Genomic DNA, 26,434 nt, shown 5'->3' on the forward strand with positions numbered 1-26,434 from the left:
AATAGTATTGCAGATTAAGAACTTTGCTTCAGGATGAGAACAGAAATCGTGCTCTGGCGGTGCGGTGGCAGCAGGAGGCCCCATTAGCTAAAGTGGTGTTTCGGGTTAAGAACATTTTCAGGTTAAGAACAGACCTCCAGAACGAATTAAGTTCTTAACCTGAGGTACCACTGTATACATTAGCAGGCCACATGTGGACACTGAGGGTTTTTATTTTGGATTTTATTTTGTTGTGAGTTTTAAAAGGATAACAAGGATAGAAGCCTTCTACTAGTGAAAAAAAAAAACCCAGCAGGAGGCCAAGAACATTCTCCCTATAGGACTGCTTCGAATCAGGTAAGAAAAAAGATGTACAGTGGTACCTCCGGTTACAAACACTCTGGGTTACAGACTCCGCTAATCGGAAGTGGTACCTCGGGTTAAGAACTTCTAGAGTACCATTTAGGTGGCAATCCTAGCTTATCCTAAAGACAATCGGACTCCACCAACTCTTAGAACATCTAGTCCTCAGTCTTGCTCTTCAGTCTGAGCTACTTGCATTTACTGTAGAATGCTCTAGGAGTCTGGGGCCTTATTGTATTGTACAGTATATAAAAATAATTATTTGTGGGGTTAGCTGTGCTGCCCAGTGTAACTCTTATGACTGAAATATTTGTAAACTTAAACCAGGCATAGGCAAACTTGGCCCTCCAGATGTTTTGAGACTACAATTCCAATCATCCCTGACCACTGGTCCTGTTAGCTAGGGATGATGGGAGTTTGCCTATGCCTGACTTAAACTTTAGGAAACTGGTTGAGAGAAAAAAGTAAGGTCTCTGCATTTTCTTGCTTTAACTTGTGTCAGTTAGTGTGCAACAAGTTAAGTAATCTAGGCATGTCGACAGTATTTCTCAAGGATAACTGCTAGAGCTACCTTTCTTACAAAACCACTGAATTACAATCTCCATCTGCTAAAAAAATTGGCGACTTGAAAACATGAACAAGGGCTTTTAAAAAACTATGTTGCTTTGAAAGGAAAAAGTGTATGAATTTTAATAATGCAAGGAACAAAAATATATGATATTCATCAGGAATTGCAAACATGTATGAACTCACATTTTATGATTATTCAGCGAGTGAAATCACACCAATATATAAAAGGGCTGATCTATTCTACTCACAAACATATCCTTAATTATATTGTCCCCTTTTAAGAGGCTTTAATTGTAAACTGCTTTGGGAGCCAATCCTGGCATGTTATAGATATAATAAATAAATAATCTGTAAAGGACTCCACAAAGCACAGGCTTAAATCTGGGGTAGGGTGTGCATGCGTACCTCCCATAGTAGCATCTGTGCAAAGTGATGTGTGCTCCAAGAGCAAGTAGCCCATTCATGTGGTGTAGTAAAGACCAGTACCACCATAACAAACTTCTCCAATATTGTGCCCTCCAGATGTTTTGCACTAAAAGTCCCAACCCCAGGCCACATGGCCATATTCTAGAGGGCGGCAGGTTGGGGATGACTACACTATGGGAGGGAGATATCTATCTATATATCATATATCTATCTATCCATCTATCTATCTATCTATCCATCTATGGACCTTCCGTTCCACATAACGGCTGGACAAGCACCTAGCTGCAAGGGGTAGGTGGAGAGATAAAAGTTTCCCTTTGTTCACAGTTTTACAATTGAGTTCTATAGGCAGGAGAGAAATTGTGCCCTGTGTTTATATATTTGTTTCTACATAAAATATGCTTAATTCTAATCATTTTTAACATCTAAAAGAATGTATTGGCAAACTAAGATGTAAAAAGTGATTGATTACAAACAATGTCATCTTAAAAAATAAAATCAGATCCTGTCATGGTTGAAGAAAACAGGCCAAATAATATAAAATATAAGAGAATAATTTTGAAATGGATTTTTCTCTCTCACTCCAGCTAGCACTATGGGCAATCCTGTCAGCTTCTATATTTTATTGCGACCTGCTTTGTAAACAGATACTCAGATCTGTACAATGTAATGTCAGCTTGCATTAAATCATTGGCAATAATAGGTGCTCATTATTCAAACTGTGTTTCTACTGGCATGTCTTATTTATGCGTCAGCTTCTTTACTGAAGGACTTAGATGTATCAGTTTCTGTGGAAGATTCTGCACTTTTGAGCAATTTTTGTTTAAGTGACCTTTAAATAGGACAATGAAAATTTAGTGTTGAATAGTGTGAGCAGGGACACAGAATTGTTTTAAAAGTTAGCATTAGCATTAGGTTTATGAAAAGGAAAAATTATGGCTTAAGTATGAAATTAATGTTTTATGGATTTGGTATCCAGCACAGGCTATTCAACCAAGGCAGACAGATTTTTCTGGAAGGGCTAGCCCACCAGCCATGAAGTTTCAAATGAGAGATTTGTGTTGTACAGGTGTTCAAAGAAACACAGAAACACATACACACACACACACAGATTCCCTATTTTCTGATATAAATCACCAACTAGAGTACCTAGGAATCTAGACCCCTGTGGTGTCATTGGTTTTATCTCCGATTCACTTTCCCAATTTCCTTTAAAAAAAAAAAATAGCCCAAATGGTGTGGACCAACTAGCTCTTTTGCAAATAGGGATGGAGGAATCTGTCAATTTTAGTTTTGCTGTTTCTCATCCCCCCCTCCCTATTTTAAATTGAGCTCTATGAGTTTCACATCAATTCACCATTTTTCATATGTCACCTAGAAGATTTGACAGTAATTTACTGTGAATTTCTCCTAATGTATACATATGTGTATGCAATTTTGCCTAATACAGTATGCACAATTTGGCAAAGCAATTTCCCCTAATATAATGCATTTTTGTATGTTATTCTCACAGATATATGCATTTTTATGCACACTTAACCTTAGTATATGCATTTTTGTACACACGATTTGGTTGGGGGGGAAATGCCCCCAAAATTGGAGAATTATGAATTTCAAAGGATAGCTATCTTTTGGTTTGTGCAGTGTTTCAGAAAGTGCAAATGAGATAAGTTCACCTTTAAAAACAAACTGAATTGAATTTCTCCCCCATCCTTATATGCAATGCAAGTTCAAAAATCATTGGGAAGTAAAACTGTCTTCTAAGTGAATTTCTGATTGGTTACCTAGACCCTTGCTTCACCACTGCGCCAACTTATTTCACCACTGCGCCAACCTAGCTAGGAGGCTTTCACTGCTTTCAAATTCCCATCACTTCATGGGCTTTTAGCCTCAGTACTTTGTTCTCCTTTGTGATCAGACCATCATTTCTACAAAGATTTGCCACATGCTCTGTAGCCCAGGACTCCTGCCACTTGCTCAATCATACTGCAACAATCCCATTTTTTTACAACATACTCAAGACTGTTGCTGCTGCTATTTACTGACTTGGTGTACATTATTTGCAAGAACTAATGTGTATAAGTAACAGTGGTTTCTTAAATTGTTCCTTATTCTTAATGATTAGTAAACATAAAGTATTATTTTGTTGCATATTTCATGTGTAATTTGCATTCAACTCAAATGAAATATGCTAATCAAGTACTGACTCTTAATATTGAGGAATTAAACGCCTGCCTGTTTATATTTTAGCACTTCCACCCTTCTTCTGAAGCCGTGTTCTTGTTGGCTCGGTCATAACCAATGGTTCCTGGATAATAGTTGCTTGATAATTTTTGCCGAGTAGTTCAACTTCCAGTTTCTGTCCAACTTTACTGAGTTCCACAGGGACATAAGCAAAAGCCAGACTCTGCTGAGTGCTGTAGCTGTAACATCCAGATGTGGTGTTGCCAATAACCTGAAAAATTACCCAAATATCACAAAGGTTTTAGTGCATGGAAGTCTACATAGTTGATGTAGGTTGTATTATTCAATAAAACAGTCAGTATGTTAGAAAATCAAACACATGACTGCACGTTACATAGTTATCTTGTCTGCTTTAACCAAAAAAAGGCTGGGAGCATCTCAACATAGAGAATAATTTGTGCCCTGGAAAAATATATTGCACATGCATCACCTGTTCTTGAGTAGCAACATAGCTCGACTGCTGCATACAAACCTACCCTACAAACTTACACTGAAGCATAAAAATATATCACATTCCTCAAGTAATAAATACAGTTTTTAGAATATTCCCCACTCTAAAGAAATAACTTTCATTTATATAAATGAAAGCTGTTGATACGGACACATGCAGATGGATCTAAAAAGTGACTCAATATTGTAATAAATTTTCCATTTCTAATTTCTGAGTGATATTAAATTAAATCATACTTAAGAGTAGACCCACTGAAACCACTTGAGTTAATAAAGTCAATTGATCCGAATGCATCTCAAAGTATTAATTCTCTTTGGAAATTTGACTCCTGAAGGTGGCACAATCTTGGTGTGAACACAGCTCTTCAATCCTTTTGGACCTGGAACCCTCCTTTAACCCAAATATGCAACTGAGGATCCACTTCTTAATTTTTTTACCATACATTTGTATGAAGGTAGTGCTGCTATTGTGACCTACTTAGGTCAGGATGCGTTTTCTCCCTGCTTTCCTGTTTCCTCCCAGCCTCTCGCTCCCTCCTGAATTATAAGCTGTGTCCAATTTCAGCAGGCTGTCTTATCTTGTCTGCCTGAAAGCTGGGTGGACTGGAGTCCTGATTCTGTTTCAAAGTAGGGGGGGGGAGCACAGAGTACATCAGGACAGTCCTCATCAGTCCTTTACATAATCTTTTGGTGCAAGTTGCTTAGAGCTCTGAGAATTAACACAAGAGCTTTGAACCTTGCCCAGTAACAAATTCCTTTTGTTGTGAGAAGCCCAGCAGAGGACTGTGAGAACTGCCACTGGTAGAAATTGCAAAGGGGTGGCATTTTTTAATCTGTTATAGCAAAAAAATATAAACATATGTCATTGCACATGTGCGTATTTCCTTGCGCAAACATATGCTGGTGTTTGCAACCCTTTTTAAACTGTGTGCAAACTATCTTTTGTTCATTTTGAAATATGGATGGGAGCACAATATGTTCTAAAAAACTTTACATCAGTTTTTTGAAACAAAATCTATGCTACGTGCCTTGTTATTATACCAGACACTTTCATTTCCCTCTGGATCAACATTATCCGTTTCCAAGGTGAGATACACAAGTTGCCGTTCAAGCCCTTTTTCTTTAATCTGCTTCAGTGCTTGCTTTCCTATGAAGTCTGCTGGCTGGGAAAAAAAGATAATGATGATAAATGATTAGTCAGGCTCTGTGACAGGGTTATGGATGCAAGCATTTAAATTTGCCTTCACTTGTTTTTCCATCCATTATTAAGCTTTAGATAAAAGTACAAATTAAATTAAACCATTGGGCTTCTTGAATGTTAGTTCATCTTGCTCACAATGTGGATATGTTCAGTTATTTTACCTCATATTTGTCTACATTTGTAACCTTTAAGCGCTATACATTCTGATTATATACCTTTAAAAATATTATACTGAAAAGGGATCAAGCTTCCTCTTGGCTACTTAACATGGGGAAGTAACAGCAGAGTCATTTATAGAAAACTATTGCAAGAAAGCCCACATCCCCTTCCCTTGCCTCCTGATCCCACAAAAGATAGCAACAGCAGACATTTATCTGGTAAACTACTTTGTACATTCCAAAGCTATTGGGGTAGCTCATGCTATGTGCAGATACTTTGCTTGCACAAAACCCCAGGCTTTGCCTGAGGTATCTCTCTCAAGTTAAAAAGACGTGAGGTAACAGTTGTGGGAAAGACTCTTGCATGTGTGTATGAACTACTGACAATTAGACCAAAAGTCTGAGGTTGTATGCACATTAACCCACTGGTAGCACAAAATCCAGAACCATTCATGTCTGTCTTCAACATGCTGATTTCAATCCAGATTGATTCTAGATCCTGCCACCTACTTAGGCTGGGTGGAGTTACTTGATAAGCGTTTCAAAACCATCACCTTTAGGTTAGGCACGCCATTTTCTCTCTGCACATTCACCAGGAGAAGGAAGTTGTGATTGTGCTTTTGGTGTACACCCATCCACAGCTTCATTGGTCAGGTATGGATACATCCCCCCCCCCACCATTGCTGGGACTGCCTACATATTACTTGGGGTAATACAGAATCAATCTGTAATGACCCTTTATTTTCAGAATGAAACCAGTTTCTCAGGAAGCGCTTTTCAGGGACAAAATATGCAACAGATCTAGATAGTGTGTTTATGAAGAGAAAACAAAGAATTTCAACTGATTCTAGAATAGAACGCTGTGTGTATACAGAACTGCAAGGGTGCTACATTGGCTGCAGTAGTTGAGCATCAGCAAACAGGCTTACTTAGGGCCTATCCAACCCTGGCCTCAAGCTTGGCCTCTGTCTGCTATCAAGTAGCAGCAGTAGAGCCAAATCAACTTTTCAGGCCTCCTCTGGAATCAACCTTCACTCACACTTGTTTAGATTCTGCCCTTGCCTCTGAGTCTTTCCTGTTTCTGGTTCCTCATAGCTTTATATGCCTACTCTGGCCTTAATCTTTCTGGTATGGACCATGCCTGCCCACGTTCAGGTTGGCACCTGTTAAGAGCAGCCCCCTGATGAAGCCCGACAGAAGGCCTGAACTAAAATCTGTCAGGCAGCCTTTTTCAGCTTGCTAGGCTTTCAGGAGGCAGGTAAGAGGAGAAAAAAAACCCCTTTGCCTTTTTGTTGTTGCTTTTTGATGGTTTCAGTGGTGGTGGTAAATATGTTTCCTTCTGGTACTAGATGCTAGAATTAATCAGGGAGCACATACTCCAATTTAGTTTCTGGATGAGGCGATTTGTCTATGTGATGACCTTTGAAGCCAAACTAGAGCAAGAGCAATGCTTACTAAATTCACTTTGGAATGTTCTGTCTAAAACAAACAAACAAACAGATAGACAGACAGACAAACAAACAAACAAACAAACAGATAGAGAGATATGCCGGTGAAGTTCTCCAAGCTAGTCTTGAAAATAAACTTCAGGGGCTTTTAAAGCTGGCCTCAATATGAAAAGTGAGCTTTACAACTCCCAACACTCTACTCAGGTTTGGATTAAATACTCCCTGTCCGTATCCACCACTCTGTCCCACACCCAAGAACACTATAAGCTAGAAGCTGGCAAGAGAAGCAGTAGAAATACATAAATCTTCCTTCTCTTCTTTCCATCACCCCAGAGCTGGGCACATGGAGTGGGGGAGAATTTTGCCTGCAATTCCTTGCAACCTGGCATGCTATTACTGTAGTTGTGACAGGGCAAAAGAGAACATAGGAGGAATGTGGGAAGCCTTCCTAATCTCAGTTCAAAATATGCTTCTGCTGCTGTTATTGCCACTGCCCAGTTTCAATATAAGAAAAGGAAACTGAGTATGTGTTTTTTGGCAGGCAGCAAAACCGCACACAGAGTGGCTCAGGATATGTACGCAGGTTTTCCTGAAAAATGATGCGGACAGTTGATGTGGCCGGGACAATCCTAAGTGGCCTTCCTCCACAGGACTTCACCTCTCTCAAGAAAGTCAGTACTGAACTTTCTTGCAACGTCCCTCAAGCCCAGAAAACAATATGCGGGGGGGGGGGGGAGCGCTCTGGTCTGCAGACCTAATTAGCCAGCCAAGTTTCTCATTTGGCTTGCAAGGCCACTTTACAGGTGTGGGGCAGGTAAGGGTGGGGCTCAGCTAAAACAGATGCTTGCAGGTACCTGCAAAGCCCAAGGCTGCAGAAAATAACGTTCTAAAAGGGGTTTCTGAAGATCTGAAGATTTGACAAATCAGCTGATTGCCAGAAGCGCAGCTCAAAGCACTGCACAAATAGTGTTTTGAGAGTCTTTGCCTTTTGGGGCAAAATAGGATCTGCTGGCCTGTCAAACGTGGCCCACAACGTAGCCTGGTCTGCCAGGCTAGAAAGTTTCCTTACCCATCTTTTAAACACATGTTGCCCTTCTACTTGCCAATTAATTTGCTAGCAATTAAACCAGGACACTATGCTATTGCAATCCATGTGCCACTTCTCCTACTCACACTTGTGAGCAGGCATGGGCAGCATGCTGCTTGAACAGGCACAATTTATTTCTTGTCCTTAGTGTCTCCTTTTCCTTTGCTGTCCTCTCCATATACCATGAATGTATTAATAGAGGGAGAGAGAGGATGAGAGACAATGAAGGGCAAACCAAAACACGAGCCACCAGAGAGATAGCAGTGCAGACATACCCTTATAGAAAATGGCAATCAGGCTTTGCCAATTAAAAGCAGTAATCCATAGTACACCAGATGATATAAATTGAGTGCACTACTGCTTTTGGTTGACTCCAGTTATTTCCAGGAGATACAATGGAGGGGGGGTGGCAGAAATCATAGATGTGAATCTGACAATTTGCATTTGTTGGCTCTTGGCATTTCTTATCTGCAGCCAGTAGTTCTGTGCATTGCTTCTCCATGTTCTAGTGAAACTGTCCTTAAAAGAAGCCCATGCATTTGAATACTTCCAAGCTCCCCCATGCTTACTCTTCAACATTATTCACTTGACTCCCATAAATCCATCATTTATAAATGGAAAACACAGTTTGCATGAAGGTTAATGCAGCAGTCATAATTGGAGCCTTGAGTATGACCTGGTAACAGATGTGAATTGCTTTAATGGGTCACTTCTAGATTAATTGCATAGAAGGTAGTTAACTCCTGTGAATATATAAACAGGGCAACAGCTAGAGAAATTTTGATTTGCTTTAGCCTTTTAAAAAAAAACCGTCACAAATTAATTTGTGAAAGAAAATTTCATGTGTGTTATATTTAGTTCTAAGAAAGAAAAGGATGGTTCAAACCACATTTACCAGATATTATACAACAGCTAAATCAATGATCGAGAAAGCAATTAGTTTATGTGCTGTATTTTTGTGAAATAGTTTAGTGAAGACAAAGAAGCATGTTTATATTACAATACGAAAAAAGAGCTTTTCGAATATTTCCTTTCCTATTGACAGTAAAGGAGAAGCATAGCTTTAATTAATATGCTTTCTCTGTGTATTTCTTTTACTGAATTTCTTTGTTTTCACATTCCACTGTGGAGGTTCTGGATTTTTGCTATACTGTATGTTTGGATAATCTTCCCAAAATTGTTTTGTAATAGTTTTTACCACTGTAAAACCAGTGCTTTTTTCTTAAAAAAATGTTTATGGGTGCTCTCATTTTGACTCAAGAAATAACCATTTAATAGTTCAAATCCAGAAAAATACAGTAAATGGACAAAGGTAAAAAGATTCACAAAATGTTTAGGGGTATGTGTACCCCAGCGTACCCTCAGAAAAAAGCACTGACTATAGCAAATGAAACTATACAACTTAAACTAAAAATAATGTTCACTGTATATATACCCCAACCTCCTTCATTCACTTTAAAATCATGCATGAGGAACTAAAATCCCAACATAGGGAAATGATTCATATGTCATGTTATTTCCAGAAGGAAAATGTGTTAGTATACTATAGTCCAGTCTACATGTCCAGTATCAGCGTAGAGACTCTTCATGCATAAATTCAACAAAGGGCGATAAAAGTGGAGCAAAGAAACAAGTCCTGTACAAAATTGCAATCCTGCAGGAGCTTCTCTTGCACAAGGGACAAACAGTACTAGAAGAGTACTTGTGCTCAACTGGCATTACTTTCAATAAAGTTCATGTATGATAAAGGCTGGCTTTACAATTGCACAGGGAGCCTTTCCTTGTGCCCATGTGCTGGGGGGGAGGGGTGTTGCAGAAAACATGCCACATATGCAACTTGTGATTGGACTCCTCCTAGCCATCTTTCTCAGATTCGACTGAAATGGTTTTTTAAAGGGGTGAGCAATCTCCCTCTTGAGGATCCAGCTAGCGTTTTCCTAGCCTGCCCATCCCTACCTACTCTCTTTGCTATAACATTATGTAACATAAGTTGAAGTAAATTAGATTTCTCTGGACCCAGTGTTAACTGCTGGTTGATGGGATTAGGAAGAAAACTTACCTGGGCCCAGTACTGGCAGAACTGATCATAGAGTTCTTGCAACCCTGTGAGGTATATATACTTGTTGCCCCTGCATGGGAGGTTTGTTGCTTTCTGTTTTCACAACTTTGACATATCTATCAAAGGGTGCTCAGGTAGGATCCTTAAAAGTGACGGAGTTGCAGTGGGCTCCTGCAGGCACAAGCCATTCCATCTCAAGGGTGGCGACAGAATTGTGCCCTAATGGTGGCAGGGCAGTAGCCATCTAAACACAGTGGTCACCTGTAGCTTCTTCCTGACTTCTGAAGACTCAGCAGCATGGGCTGAGCCAAGCATCATTGCAATTCATGAGTTGTCAAAAATAGGACCACTTGTCTCTGTGAAGCTGTACCCAAAGAGAGTTGTGGCCATTATAAATACTCTTTGTGGGATAAAGACCTCTTACTTACTTGTGTGTAGGTACATGCACATATGCACACACCATACCTCCTAAGTGCCCTGGAAAAACAGGACATCCCGGTTTTTTTGCACAAGATCTCGATGACCATTTTGGGTGCCATGCTCTAGTGCTGCACTCTTGTCCTGAAAAAAAACACTTTTTCAGGGCAAGGATGAGGTGCAGATCATGTGACTCGCCTGGGACTACATCCCAGAGGACACACATTCTAGTTTGGTGCTTGAAAAGTTGGCTAGTATGACACCCCTCTCTGACTTTTGTATGGCTAGAATGGGGCCTACATATCCTTTTGATTCTGGCAACTTTGAGCACTGGCCTGTGGTCCCTTCCCTGGTATGCTTCCCACAAGAAAATGTGACCCTCAAACTGATAAAACTCCACACCCCTGCTCTATGCACTAAAAGCCTACCTAAACAGTAATGGAGCCAAAAGCAACAAATTATACAGACAACCTATTTTGGCTGAAATCTTTTTTTTTTTTGGACTAAAATCTAATCCTTAAGTAAACAACAGAACATTTCAAAATAACAAGACACCTTCAATACACACATAAATCACTGTCATGGTTGTAACTGTATGGATTTTGGCACCAATCCACACACTTGCATCCTGATTTCCAGTTCACTTTCACAAATAATGCACATAAGCAAACTGATGTCCACTTGTACACCCACAGGTTGTAATGTCCGATCACTCAGCTAAATGGCTTTTGTCATCTTGTAGAGATGGCATACTTTTGCTCAATGTGTCAACCACTTTCTGTGGGACTTGGAAAACTGAGTTTGCCACAATAGCATTTTATAAAATTAAGGCTTGGTGGTGGGCTCAACAATTTGCTGAATAAATGCTTCTTCTGTTGGTAGCATTGCACTTCTTTTCCTTTCTGAATGGAGCAAATGAACAGAATATGAATTGAATGTGTCTTCCTGGTAGGTTCATACATCAGGTGTGTAAGACACTTCAAATCAGGTGGACATCAGGTATGTAAGAGACAGGAGATGTAGACTTTTAACAGGCCTTTCAGTCTTGGAAGCTAGCTTGTGGTATCATGCCCCAAGGTGGCATGAAAGCCCAGCTACCCACCTCTTCCTTAATCATGCCATTCCACTTTGTGCTTGGCAACTTATAATTCATATAATTTGACATGACTTTCATCCATAGCTCACTGTTGATATGAGGATAGAAGGCCATCAGCAGCAATAAAGCATCTCTATCGCTCCTTGTGACAATGACTCTGTTATGTCCTCCTGACCCTGCCTCAGACAGATGCACAGTCATATGAGTGGAGTTGAGGTGGTCTGTGTTTCTTCCAACTGATGAAACATCATGACCATCATGATCACCACTGCCAGTCTATGTCACTATGTTTTGCTTGCTGCAGCAGTTTTCTTCTGAGGAACAGAACAAGTGAGGTCTTGTTTTCCTTGGATTTGATTAATGTTCTCCATTGCACAGGCAATATGCTGTCCCTGCTGCTAATGTCAACTCTTATTTCCTTCCTTTCCCAATTTGACACTTTACCATAAGGTTTTTGATTGATGGGTCTTTGCAGCAGTCAAGCACAATACCAACCCTGCTGCAAATTTCCTTGAAATTCTTCATGATATGCACCAGAAAAGCATCCAAATAGTCTCCAAAAGTCACTGCATCCTTGGCTTTCACCATGGCTGGAAAGCCTTGCCCACTCTATGTATACAGATCCCCAATAGCCGAGGGCTGACTCTGACCAAGTTATTCTAATCAGAATTTGCCAGAAAAATGCCAGTTGATAAATATTAATATCAGGAACACAGAGACTGATGTAATTAATCTTCATATAACTTCCATCAGTGAAAATGAATTTTCTGATCAAGGAAGTATTCCTCTAAAAATAACAACCCACTTTTTAGCAGATCTAGTTACTGACATTTTGATTCCTTAATCAAAACAGCAACACACCCATACTTCTATATTAGACACAAAACCCCATGGGCAAGGCAGACCTCCCTCAGTCATTCCATAGATGTGGAATTCTGACATAGCCACTTTTATGCCTACATTACCATGACTACCTCAGTCAGCAGCCCTCCATCAAAACCACGTTTTTTCCTGGATTTTCTTTGTCTACATTCAGCCATCAGGCAGCTGTTTCTGAAAACCAGCAACACCAAAGCAGTGATAGAATTGAAAATACCTCTCACAACTACTGCTGCTGCAGCAAAACTGCTGTATATGGTTGCTTACCTGTAATAATTACTGCACTTTTAAAAATCAAAGATATGAAAAGCCTCAAAATAATTTATACTTTGACAAAAAAAGTAATGAAGACTAAGGTTACAGTCCCACAAACATTTGAAGTCAGTGAGACTCCCTTCTGAGTAAACAAGCATGGGATACAGTTGCACTGTTGCAATTCTTCACATAAGGCTTAATTGGCTAGGAAAGTGCATTCCAAGGTTTTGCGGAGTTTTAAAGTCCCAAAAATGTCTATTGTCAAAATGGAATAGCAATCAAACCAGCCTGACTTTCTAGTGTGAGCATATATGGCAGAATACGAAGACTCCAATCAAAGTACTGTGCTTCCATTTATGTCTAAGGTTTCTTTTATGAGCAAATTGTATAAAAGGTTCTGATTCCCAAATTCTTTTTAAAAAATTATTTATTTAAACTATTTCTAGCCTGCTTTATAGACCTGAGAAGCTTTCAAAGTGACTTACAAAAGATTTGCTCAATTAAACTTTCATTCAAGTGTGGTATCAGGAACAGAAAGATAGTATCCCTATGGTGCCATGATTCTTCTCAGGTGGCATTTCCTTTCCTCATCCTTGTACTTCCTTGGTACTATCTTTGGCCTCTACCTACTGTGTAACAGAGCTCATTCTGATCCTCTGAGGTAAGGAAGTGGGGCTGCTTAGTAGGAGTATTAGTCTGTCATTTGCTGTCATTCTATACCATACCTGAAGAGATTCATCTGAGTATTTGTGACAAATTGCTACAGCAGGTGCCTTCTACGATGTAACCCTTGGTATATTCTCCTATACGCTGTATTCGTTTATAGGAAACATTCTCAGTAGCAACTATTACTATTTTTAAGCGAAGTGTGAAGATGTGTAGAGTGTAGATAGAAACTCCCAAATTGTGAGTTTGTTTTCATATCCAGTCAGAAAAATAAAAGGAGTTAATTAAGGACAATGATGTTTGGGTCCCTTGGAACTAAAATATTATAATTCAATCTGTCAATAAGACATGCAAACACCTTTTAATGGCACAATTTATTGGGTAAATCTCTTATGAATCCTGGAATGGATCCAAATTATATACACAAAGCTACTCAACTGAGTAAGAGAGCACCAACATCTGCTGCAATCTGCTTTAACCATCACCTTACAACACACAAGAGCCAGGCCTGTGCAATATTTTGAAATTAATTATTCTTCATTGGCCATTCCTGAATAATTCCAGGACAGCCTTCCAAATTAAATTCCCTTGACATGTAAACACAGAAAAGTCTTTTTTGCCCCTAGAGGCAACTAATATTTGACAGACTTCCTATCCTGAACTGTTCCACCCAGGCATAATCTTTCTTTAAGGAGTCACAGTCAAGACTTTATCTGCGAATTTATTTCTTCCATTGAAGCAGCTGAATAAGTTTAGGCTTGTGTAAACTTCTTACCTCCATTCATGCTTTCAAACGGCTCACTGTATTTTGCAGTAAATTTATTTCTCTAAATGCTGGAAATAAATATCAGCAGCTGGACATTTATTATACTTTATATTCCCCTCTTTTTAAATGAACTAAGGGTGATATACATAGGGTCCCCATGTTGTCCCAAGCACTGACCAGACCCAGACCATCTGTAAAATCTCACATACTGAATTTGCCACCACACTTACAGCTGTCCAGTTGGATTATAGGAAATATAAATGGTTTTGCAGTAGAAATTAAAGAAATGAATCAATCAGCATCCAAAATTCTACACCAGAACAAAACTCATTTCAGGTAAAAGAGATGCACAAGGAACTAGTTCTGATTCTCACATTCTTTGGCAGATGGAGTTAATTAGTGGGACCAATCTACCTATCAGAGCAACATTATTTGAAGCCATTCCTCCAGTATACAACATGGAACAGCGCTGCAGAAGTTTATATATAATATTTGCAAACCCAGGAATAATTTCATAAATATATATCTCTGAAAATGTTTCAGACCTACCTTATTTAATTTTATAAAATATTTCAGTCCGGCTTCCAGAGGATTGGTGTCACAATTCATCTGTTAAAAAAATATGCAATAAGAGATTTAATCACTAGATGGCATATTTCCTTCATGTCTTTTCACTTTCTCATACTGTTTCCCATTTATTTCCTTTTTTATGAACAATAAGTAACATCTCTTCTGTTAAAGGATTGTAATTCTTAGTGACATTTGTATCTCCTATAAAAAAATGCAAGCATATATTTCTTCAATATCTACAGTTAAGAAGAGAATAAGAAATGAGGCACCCTGCAAAAAAAGCCTTCGCTCCACTGAGAACCAAGGAAGATGCATTTATGATTTACTTGCAAATCTACCTCACTATCCCTCATCCCACAGTGAACAGCTATCTGATGCCTCAGTTGTTCTTCTCATTTTCAACAGGTAAGACAGTAGGGTCGAATTCTGTGGGATTGTTGAGGTGAGACAATTGCATTGGGATGCTCTCTAGACCAGGTGTAGTCTGCCCTCCAGACGTGGTTATATTAAAACTTCAATCACCCCTGACCATAGGTACTTGCTGGTGAGAGTTGTAATCAAACATCTGGAGTGTGCCATGTTGACTGTCTCTGCTCTCTAGGTGAAACCAGAGAATTCCATAACCACAGCAGTTTTTGTGCATGTGGAATCATACAATTGCAGACCCGGAAAGGGACAGCAAGAGTCATCTAGTCCAGCCCCCTGCAATGCAGGAATCTCAACTAAAGCATCCAAGACAGATGGCCGTCCAACCTCTGCATAAAGTTCTCCAAAGGAGGAGAGAATTATATACGCATGCATCACTACCGACTGAATTGAAGGAGCTGATGTCATATTAATATCAGCATCTTTTTGCGGAGAAATATTAGGGAAATAAGTAGGCTTATACAGATTCAGAAAATGCAAAACATCTTTAGGAAAATCCCCTGAAGTGCAAGTGGATGGATAAATAAATAAATAAATAAGCAGTCCAATGCAGCATGAGACGCTTCAGTTGACGTGGAATCCTGACTAGGTAGGAATGGGAACTGAATGGAGGAACCAGAAGAGAGGCATGCTTAAGCAAGCAAAATACTGAACAGGAACATGTCACACGGTTCTTTCTTTGCTATTCCTGTTCATCCTCTGCTACACACATCCACCATACAAGTGCTCATGTATTAAGGGGGAAGCACCAGCAAGGGTATATTATCTCCAACTTGATCAATAACCATTTTAAAAACATTTTATTGAGTTTTATTTTGTTTAAATCTTTGGAAGGTGTGAGCTCAGCCTCCTCTAAAATGGAAGGGATTTCATAATATCCAACATTTTATGAGAAGGATTGGGACAAACAGGATAGCTATTCCTCATATTCTCTGTGATGATAGGATATATATCTAAAGTGTGTCATACAAAGGCGAAATTGCAGTCAGTGCACATTTTGACTGCTGGAACAGAAATGCCATGAGATAAAGGAGAAGGTTCTTATAAATTCCTCATACAGCAGAGGAATGAATTAGAAATGCTTCAGAATGAAGGTTTGTATCCCGGATACAGCTACCTAAATGAAGGTCTCATTGACTCCACAGTGCATGCTGTTTTCTCTGAAGACAAACCCTTAGCTCTTTTCTGAGTAACCTGCTAAAATGGGTGTAAAGATCTGGGCACAATTTCAAAGCCCCTGAGGAGCTGAAAACACTTTAGACTAAAATGGCACAGAGTTTAATTATCAGAGCATGCTCTAAGTAAGAATTCCACCCAAACATACTACTGTGATCTCTTAATTGAACAGACTTTTTAATATAGAGGAAAAAGAAACATCAGTGAATTAAAAAGGAGGCTTTGGTGCCACAAATGTAATTGAGAATACTAACAGTTTGCCCTCATGAAAAATGGAAGGTGTAAATCATAATAGTAGCTGTTTCTTATTTTATTCTTATCAGGCCTTGAAGAAGCAGAATAGTTAAATATGATTATCTGTGACCAATACACAAATAACACCAAAGAAAGAATAAAAAAGTAAGAAAGAATTATATTCAAACCTCTGCTCCCCATGCCCGAAAAGCCTTTTCTAGCCTTAACGTATTCATCACATATGTTCCAAAGTTGTCAATTCCTTCTTCACGGCCTGCTTCCATGATAGCAGAGTATAAAGGTGCAGAATCTTCTCGCCTGTGGTACAACTCCCAACCCAGTTCACCTATTACAAACCAAAGGTTGACATCTTAATCAAGTCTGGAATTAAATTATGGTCATGCTTATTTAAAGGCATAACATGAAAATAAACATTAAATGACTCATCTCTGCAAGTAATAGTGGCATTACTTGCAAGCATTGCTGCCTTGTAGAGAAACCAGCTGTTTTGCTTATAAGAACAATAATCCCTTCCCCTCCCACCTTACCTGTATAGGATATTCTAATTGCAGTAACAGGAATATCAGCAATGTTTAAATGTCTGGATTGTAGAAAACTAAATGCTGCATCACTGAGATCCTCTGTTGTCAACTTCTGGAGGACTTTTCGTGCATATGGACCAGCTATACCCAATACTCCAATTTCTTCTGTGACATTTCTGATTTCAACGTTAAACTGTCCTCTAGATGCCTCCTCTTCAATCCATCTGAAAATAAAAGGCAACACTTTATTAATCCAAACATTAGGTAAAGGTAAAGGTACCCCCTGCCCATACGGACCAGTCGTTTCCGACTCTAGGGTTGCGTGCTCATCTCACTCTAGAGGCCGTGAGCCGGCGCCATCCGAAGACACTTCTGGGTCACGTGGCCAGCATGACGAAGCTGCGGCTCGCGAGCCAGCACCAGCGCAGCACACGGAAACGCTGTTTACCTTCCCACTATAAAGCGGTCCCTATTTATCTACTTGCACTTAAGAGTACTTTCGAACTGCTAGGTGGGCAGGAGCTGGGACCGAACGACGGGAGCTCACCCCACCGCGGGGATTCGAACCACCGACCATACGATCGGTAAGTCCTAGGCGCTGAGGTTTTACCCACAGCGCCACCCGCGTCCCCAATCCAAACATTAAAATGCATAGAAGAACTAGATTGACAACTATGACTATCAAGTAAACCCAAGTCATGAAGAACGTCTCTTGTGCCTCTGAGACAAGCTCACCCCACTCCCTACTGTCCCATATACAGATTCCAGATATAAATATTTTTAATGCACGAGATACCCAACTGAATAATAATATCATCCGCCAATACAACCAATTCCCACAGCTTTTCTGAGGCTATCACAACATTTATCACTACAAATATTTATAAACCTCATTTTGAGCTCCATTTAGTTTTTTTATCAAGGAGCAGCCAACAGAAATTAGTTGGGACCATTACTCATTTCTACCCAAATAAATACCCGCCTTGCTAGTATATGTCCTCTACACTATTTGCAGTGTGCAATCATAGTCTGTTGAAGCCTTTGTTTTCCCAGGATAAATAGGCTAAGCACTCTCAGCGAGAGGTGAACAATACTTTTGATTTACACCAGCAACTTCTGGAAAGAAGATTTGTAATCGCAGTATTTTTACGATGTACTCTGAGCTATTTACAATGTTATCTCTGATTCAGAAGATCCCAGTATGCATAAAGGCCAGAGCTCAATGGTGAAGCATCTGTCCCAGGCTCAATCTCTGGCATGTCAAGGTAGGGATTGAAAAGACTCTCTGCCTGAAACAATGCCACTCTGTGAAGACATTAGTGAGCTAGATGGACCAATAGTCTGGCTCAGGCCAAGGCAACTTAATCTGTTCCTATGTGCTCTGGCTCTTGCAACTTTCCTGAACTGCAGCTCCTTCCCCATTTCCATCATCACAAATGGCTTTTTAAACTTCAGTAGTTACAATGTACACTGACCTCAAGTCATGAAGCTCTGACCCAGAACCAGTAATTAACAAAAATTCCCCTGGCTTTAGATGAGAGACTGTGAGCTCCGCATAGACTCTGCCTCTTGGGGTTAACATATGACTTATATTTGTGAAACCTATCTGAATAATAAAAGAAGAAGAAATTATAATACAGTACAGCAGACATTATACAGTATAAGGAGATTGAGCTCTTCCTAGAATACACGGGCTGCAATCCAACACAGACTTAGGCATGCTTAAGCACCACTGATTTCTATGGGATTCCTGAAGGCCTCAGTTTTGGTTTTGCTTCACACAAGGATGGGTGAATGTCAGTTTTTGTTTCTCTCAGTTTCTTGTTTTTCTGTTTTTCTGTTTTCTGTTTTTCATTTCCACGTCAGTTTGCAATTTGAAAATTCAGCAGAATTTTAGTGCAAATTTCTTCTAATATACACATTTTTGTAAGCAATTTCCCCTAATATAATGCATTATATATATTATTTTCACTAACAGAGTCTATGTATTTGTATGCTCACTTACTTCAGTATATGGGTTTTGGTATACATGACTTGGCTGGAGAACTGTACTGCACAGTATGGAGAACTATGTAGGGATAGCTGAGTTTCAGTTTATGCATTGCTTTGGAAAGTACATATTAAATAGGTTCAAATGTTAACGTAAGGATGGGGAGAAAAATTGGCTAACAGAATTCCTCATTCATCCCTACATCTCTCCACCTGATTCGGAACTGATTCACATCCACAAATTTGGGGTAATGTTTAAATGAGGCTTAGGTGCATAGCATCTAATTTGTTTAGCTCCAATTCCTGCAATCTTTGCACAACAAAATTTTGAGGCATGCAGATTCCACAAGGTGGGCATATGTGAAATGTATAGACTCCAGTTCAACATTATATCTATAGTATGGGTATGAGGTTGATCCAGGTCAGGCCAAGTGCACACAGGAAGGTGGAGGTAGATGTAATCCTACTTCCTTACCACTCTTAGGCTCAGTACAATTGGGACTTCATAGGAGTAGGACTATAAACTTATTTTCAGCATTTATTAAAACTAATCCAAGACCTATATTGCTGTTACATTTCCATTTACCTTTGGGATCACATTTGCAATCAGACGGTCCAAAAATTTAGCAGAATCACTGCCTTTGATGCTAATCTTGCCAAATGGAGTGAGATCAATCACACCCACTTTTTCCATCACCTGCTTATATTCACGGCCCACAGGTTCAAACCAGTTCGTACGTCGAAAACTTGGCCTAGAAAAAAAGTGCATTAAAAAAAAAAGTGCCTAGTAATTTTCAACTTAACTGTAAGTTGCCCTCTCCCTTTCCTTTCGTCTACCAACCCCTTTGGACGAGTAGGGAAGGGGAATGAAACTGAAAAATCATAGGCATACCTTATTTTGGCAAGTTTATCAATAGTTTCCCTAACTGTAACTTTAGGTTAATGCTTAATTTAATTACAAATGCTGTTCAACTCCATTGAGTGGATGTTTTACATTAAAAATTATTAATTATTGCATTCTATAGACAAAAACTAGGAACTCCACAGATGCAGGTGCTATTACTGTATAGAAGTGCAGAATATAAATGCAATACAGCAAAAGAGTAAGCGTGACATAGAAACTTCAGTCATCATTACATGGATAGATCCTTAAGGTCACTTGGAGTCCCAACATACCTCCCCAGTAAAACTGTAGGAGACTTTCTGCTGTTGCCGTTTCTTATACAAAAGGGTTAAGCATATGTGGAAGGAAGAACTATTTTAGAATGGTAACTTTTTCATCTGAAGTTACCCCCCACACACACACACAAAAAAAACCCCCAATAGCTCCAGTGAATTAATCTTTAATGTTGTCATTTGTTGTTTTGCATTTCATTATTAGCTGGAGATTATCACAAGTTCTTATATTATGTTTTGAAGATTAAAGGTGAAATCTAACAAGCGCCACTGAGTAGGATCACGGCAGCAAACCACACCCATTACATATACATGGATGCTTATATATCTGCAATATACCTATACTCATACAAATTTAACAATGGAAGTGTAATGGGGAGTATGCTTTCTGTAAGCCATCAACTGCATATCTAAACCAACATATGAACCATCTGCAGGGCCAGCCCATGAATGAGGTGGGATGAGGCAGCTGCCTCGGGCAGCACCTGAAAAGAGATGGCATTGAGGAGGAAAGGAACCTCCTGCCCTGCTGCTGTTTTACATGGCGGAGTCACCAAAGCTGCTGTGCAAAGCAGCAGTAGCAGCAGTGGAATAGTGGCTTCTGCTGCTCTTCCTCCTCTTCCAGGTGCTGTCCCTCTCCAGATGGCCTCAGTGAATATGCACTGAAGTGTACAGTTGACAGGGAACCCGAGGGTCATCTAGTCCAACCCCATTCAATTTGAAACCATACTGAACCCTGCTTAGCTTTGCAAATGCACTAGCAGTTTTATTGCTGCACCACCAGGAGGGGTTTTCATGTCATCCCTAACCACTGGCCATGCACTTGGTGTTGTAAAAACATGAAAATATTACTCTTTCTTAATTATAACTGCTACCAATTAAACTGCTTCGAAGTTTTTCTACAATAATGTAGTGCATAAATTTTATTAAATGAATGAATGGATACCACTTCCTCTTAATGTGCATTTGACCAACTGAACAGTGATGCTATGTTTCAGACTACAGTTCACAATCCTTTCAACCCGGAACATAATATTGCTAATGCTATTAATTTGGCACAAAAGATCAATAAATATTTTTCATTTACTTGTATCCAATGTCATCCCCAGGTTTGTAGAACCAATGAGGCTGCTCCCATCCTGCATGGAATCCCATGGAGCATTCCGACTTAAGGACTTCATAAAGCCCACTGACTCTCGCTGTGGGTCTCCCAGCAAATCTTTCTTCCTTAGGATAGCCAACTGCAAAACGAAAGCAAAAACACAATCAACATGGTAAAATATATGACAATGAATCACTTATTGCACATGTACACAGGGTATTTTCATGTAGCTACAGATAATGCTTTTGAAGAACTTTGCAGGCCGCAAAATATCGTAATGATGGAAATAAAATAAGCAAGGTAAGCAGTACAGTGTAAACTGGATGTCAGAGAATGGTCTGAATCAGAGGAGTGAGGAATGCATTCTCAGGCAGAGATGGGGGGATTCAACCCCCTACCCACCTCGTTTCCGGTGGTTTCAGGAGCAGAGAGAGGCACAGACACTGAGCAGTTTTGACAGAAGTTGCCTAGTTACAAGATAATGGAAAGAGAAACAGAAGAGAGGGAACAGCCAGCAGAGATGTAATTAGAGAGTGTGGGAGACCCTCCCTCTCAAAAAAACTAGGAGGTCCATCCGTATTAGAGAATAATGAATGCAGAGAGGAGGAGGAGGAACTTTCTGTTGGCTCCCAGGATATTGCTGGGGACAGAAAGGGGAAGATTGAGAGTAGCCAACTGCTCTCCTTATGGAGAGATGTTGTCATGGTCCAGTTTACGGGTGGTTGAAGTCCTGGCGGAGGATGTCGGGACCGGGGTCAAGAAAGTGGGGTGGGAGCAGGAATGGGAGTCCAGAAGCCAAGGGTCTGAGGGTCAAGAGAGCCGGGAGTCAATAAGCCAAGGGTCCGAGGATCAGGAAGCAAGGAGTCAAGAAGCCAAACACAGCAAGGCAGGAAGCGTGTTGCTGTGGCAGAGCCAAAGGGAAATGCTGACCTTATTTCCCTTCCCAGCTCTTGCCACCAGGTGCTGTGAGTTACCAATTGGCCTCACCTGTGCAGCCATGCCTTGCCTCTTCAGAACAAACTTAGGAAAGCCCCAGTCCTGCGAAACCCTACCAGTCACAGGGCCTGGCTCCTGCACACACTCCTGACAGATGTGGATTTTTGCTTGCAACCAGATGACTGAATAAAAATGACTATAAAATATAAACTGCTCATTAATACTTGTCTGTGAAGTTACCAAAGGGAGAGGAGGACTCTCCATGCCTGACAATGTCCCAGCAAACTACAGTGGTACCTTGGTTTAAGAACAGCTTAGTTTATGAACAACTTGGATTAAAAATGCTGCAAACCCAGAAGTATTGTTTTGGTTTGTGAACTTTGCCTTGGAAGCGGAACATGTTTTGCTTCCTGTTGAGTATGTTCCATTTGTAAATTGAGTCCCCCGCTGCTATGGGAAAGCACACCTTGGTTTAAGAATGCTTTGGTTTAAGAACAGACTTCCGGAATGGATTAAGTTCATAAACCAAGGTACCATTGTACAAGGCAAAGCCCTGCTCTCTCTTAGTCTGGGAGTGGGGTGAAGGTGAAGAAAACCAGTACAAGAATTCTCTACTCAAGTGCTACTTTATTTATTTTTCTATGGGGAAAATTACATCTTACCAATATTGTTAAATCCATAAGATTCTCTTGCTTTTGCTGCCGTGAATTCTGGAGTAGTCCACTTTCCATACCTATTTGGATCTAATTCTATTAGATCAAAAGGAGGCTCCCCACTGAGTATCCAGTCACTGAGATACTTTCCTATGCCACCAGCATGGATGATGCCGTATCTGGGGAAAGAAGAAGAGATAGACAGTTCCCCCACTAGCTTATTTCACATAACATTTCAGTACAACTTTTGAGGACTATAAACTCACTTCTTATTATCTTCTCTATTACCTTTTTTTGGGGGGGGGATGCTTTCTCATTACTGGAAAGTTAAACTTGTTAAAAATCTGGAGCACTTACGCAGCCTGGAATTTAAGATGGGACAGTGTGCTCATTTGTTAATTATATTATTTGTCTGCTTTGTGTTATTTTATGATTTCAAGCTAAATTATACCTGAGATCTTTTGTAACCTGCCCTGGGCCAGTTCAGTGACAGGGCTGGGCAAAGCCCAGTTAGGCTTTGAACTAAAGATTAAGTGATTACAGCAACAGAACAAACATCTGAGTTCCAGCTACATTTGGCTGGAATGAAATTTGTGTTGTTGCTCTGTTTTCCCTGTAACAGCATGATAACCTTGGCTTTTACATCATGATGAAATAATATGTTAAGCAAGATCAGACTGCCTAGGAAGAATACCACCACAAATTTAAATGCCACAAATTTAAGCCCACTGGAAGTTGGGCAACTTAAATTTCTTAGACAAATTTTCTTTGCACCAGGATGCATTTCACATTCCTTTCTGCAATTCAAAAGCTGTGATACATTCACCCTCTAGTCTTTGGCCATGGACTTGTTAGAAGCTTTTTGAAAGTCCAAGAATGCCAACCAGATTCACCCCTATCTTCATATTTGATAACACTCTCAAAGAATTATAAAATGAGACAAGACGTACATTCGCAGAAGCTATGCTGATTCTTCTTCACTCAAACTTGCACTTACGCTTGATAACAGACTTTAAGCTAAGAGGACAAACTTAATGGAGATCACCCCCACCCACAAATTCCTTTTAACAAAATGATGTTACAGAGGCCACTCTTTGGGACAAAGAGTACATATTTTGCTATAAGATCAGCAATATTAAATTTGAGTTCTTTAAGAACTCATGTAGATACCATCTGGGACCCAGTGAAGACAGACGTATAAGTATAAATTTAACATTTACAAGGTTTCTCCTAACCATAGATCAATTTACTCACCCAAAACCAATAGCCACCCAATAATTTCGAACACCCTGATGTGGCCCCACCATAGGCAAGATATCTGGAGAATATGTTATAGGGCCTGCAACTACATTGATAATGTCTGCTTGCTTTAGGATTGGGACCATTTCCATAGCAGCCTCAACATGATCCATTATTCGGTCCAAATCAGACTCAAAAAGCTCCTTCCCAAATCCTAGAAAAAAAGGTTTTGAGTCATGCACTTGTTATTTTCCAATTCCAAAAGCTCTTTAGTTACACAATGTGCTGATATCAAAACAACGCTTATTTTTTCAGGATACACACAAATGTTGCAGGATAGGAGTTGTATGCTGAGAATCCCCATCTGCCCCCATGAAGAGCACAAAGTGAAAGGCAGGCTTATATAGGAAATCTGAGAACAAGTTAATGATGCCAGAAAGGCTCTTTGTCTTTATGAATATGCATGTGTAACATACATATATATAATTGATTGATTGATCTTTATTACGGCCATTGGCCCGTCACACGACAGTTTCCCATACCACCATAATGTACATATATATAATAGTCACTCACAGATTCCAGTCACCGAACGTCTTTGCCAACATAAATTCAATTAATTCTAACAAGTGGTGAGCTTGATAATTTGCATCATTGAAACCTAAACTTTGTAGCTGTAAAGTAAAGGTAAAGGGACCCCTGACCATTAGGTCCAGTCGTGGCCGACTCTGGGGTTGCGGCACTCATCTCGCTTTATTGGCCGAGAGAGCTGGCATACAGCTTCCGGGTCATGTGGCCAGCATGACTAAGCCGCTTCTGCTGAACCAGAGCAGCGCACGGAAACACCGTTTACCTCCCCGCTGGAGCGGTACCTATTTATCTACTTGCACTTTGATGTGCTTTCAAACTACTAGGTTGGCAGGAGCAGCGACCGAGCAACAGGAGCTCACCCCATCACGGGGGATTCGAACTGCTGACCTTCTGATCGGCAAGTCCTAGGCTCTGTGGTTTAACCCTCAGTGCCACCTGTATGTTGCAAAAATAACAATACACCTAGCTGTATCTTGCATCTGAAAATAAACTAATTTCTACCTCCCATTGCACAAAACAATACAATAAATATTTGGCATTTATTTAACACAATTCTTTTTATCTATTTTACTGATGCAAAGACATGCCTACGTGGAGTTCATCAGACATCCATTCCACTCCCCCCCCCCAGTCCACCAAATGCCACTTTCTTCATCTGGGGGAAACACAGGTATGTTCATGATCTCTGTGCTATTTGCAACAAAAGACCCAGATGCAGACATGCAATTTGCAGCCATGGCCTTCCACACTTCACCAGTCCCACTAAAGTTTTGTTCACAGCATTGGTATAAAGTTTTGTCCCTGTATCAGTGACTGTATCTGGCTGCAACCATCAGCACAATGACAAAAATAGTACCACTGTGATCTACACAAAGGATAGCACTAATTAGCAGAACTGGCCTATTATCCCATGAGGAGGATCCCCACCACCAAGGAGGCGTGATGGCCCAAGCAATGGGAGGCTGGAAGTTTCGAGCAGCAAAAGTAGCTTAGACTCAAAGGTGTGGGTTCAGGCCCATGGACAGTGCTCCCGTAGATGAATCCAAATATCCCAGTTGTCTCATCCAGGACCTAGAGCAACTGACTAAGTTTTATAGCAGAGCCTAGGACTTGCCAAACAGAAAGTCGGTAGTTCGAATCCCTGCAACGGGGTGAGCTCCCATTGATCGGTGCCCTGCTCCTGCCAACCTAGCAGTTTGAAAGCACGTCAAAGTGCAAGTAGATAAATAGGTACCGCTCCGGCGGGAAGGTAAACAGCGTTTCCGTGCACTGCTCTGGTTCGCCAGAAGCGGCTTAGTCATGCTGGCCACATGACACGGAAACTGTACGCCAGCTCCCTCGGCCAATAAAGTGAGATGAGCGCCGCAACCCCAGAGTTGGCCATGACTGGACCTTTTCCATTACCTTTAGGTAGTTATTGACTAGAGACTTCACCCACTAAGTGATGCCTCCTGACTTGTTAAAGGTGCCTCCTGCTGCAGCCATTGGGGAATATGGTTTCCAGTTGTGGGGAAACTCTCCTCAGGGCTCTCTTTATCCCCAAGGAGTCTATGGACAAGCCACCAGAATCTGGTGGCAGAGGCGGCTCCTGGGGGGTGTACTATGGGGGGGGGTCTGCTGCCCATGAACACACATGCTTCAAACCAGGGAAAGGATCCATCTCCTCTCTGAGCCTGCATTTGCCAGAGATCTCTGCCTCTACTCTAGGATTATGACAATAATATAACTGCAGCTAA

General features: G+C 40.4%; 1 protein-coding gene and 1 long non-coding RNA gene across 4 annotated transcripts in view; one reads left to right on the forward strand and one right to left on the reverse strand.

Annotated features, from left to right (window-relative positions):
- LOC309379919 overlaps nucleotides 1-2,916 on the forward strand; it is a 281,744-nt gene extending 278,828 nt beyond the window's left edge. Inside the window, exon 2 of the long non-coding RNA XR_014172674.1 lies at nucleotides 122-2,916. This is a non-coding gene — a long non-coding RNA (uncharacterized lncRNA). The remainder of the gene's footprint in view (nucleotides 1-121) is intronic.
- The window catches only part of DMGDH (dimethylglycine dehydrogenase), a 38,177-nt gene continuing 14,300 nt past the window's right edge, over nucleotides 2,558-26,434 (reverse strand). For 2 of the 3 annotated variants that reach the window (XM_081929358.1, XM_081929357.1), the window contains exons 7-16: nucleotides 24,123-24,321; nucleotides 22,878-23,047; nucleotides 21,265-21,418; nucleotides 19,588-19,753; nucleotides 18,488-18,618; nucleotides 17,019-17,236; nucleotides 16,659-16,816; nucleotides 14,614-14,673; nucleotides 5,061-5,195; nucleotides 2,558-3,793 (exon numbers count right to left, since the gene is read on the reverse strand). In XM_081929358.1, the coding sequence (XP_081785484.1) occupies nucleotides 3,578-3,793; nucleotides 5,061-5,195; nucleotides 14,614-14,673; nucleotides 16,659-16,816; nucleotides 17,019-17,236; nucleotides 18,488-18,618; nucleotides 19,588-19,753; nucleotides 21,265-21,418; nucleotides 22,878-23,047; nucleotides 24,123-24,321 (1,607 nt within the window). In that variant the 3' untranslated portion in view covers nucleotides 2,558-3,577. Of the gene's footprint in view, nucleotides 3,794-4,559; nucleotides 4,650-5,060; nucleotides 5,196-14,613; nucleotides 14,674-16,658; nucleotides 16,817-17,018; nucleotides 17,237-18,487; nucleotides 18,619-19,587; nucleotides 19,754-21,264; nucleotides 21,419-22,877; nucleotides 23,048-24,122; nucleotides 24,322-26,434 lie in introns of those variants that run through there. The other variant, XM_081929359.1, reaches the window with a different exon arrangement.

This window comes from Podarcis melisellensis (genome assembly GCF_964234715.1).
Source record: "Podarcis melisellensis genome assembly, chromosome: 11".
Lineage (NCBI taxonomy): Eukaryota > Metazoa > Chordata > Lepidosauria > Squamata > Lacertidae > Podarcis > Podarcis melisellensis.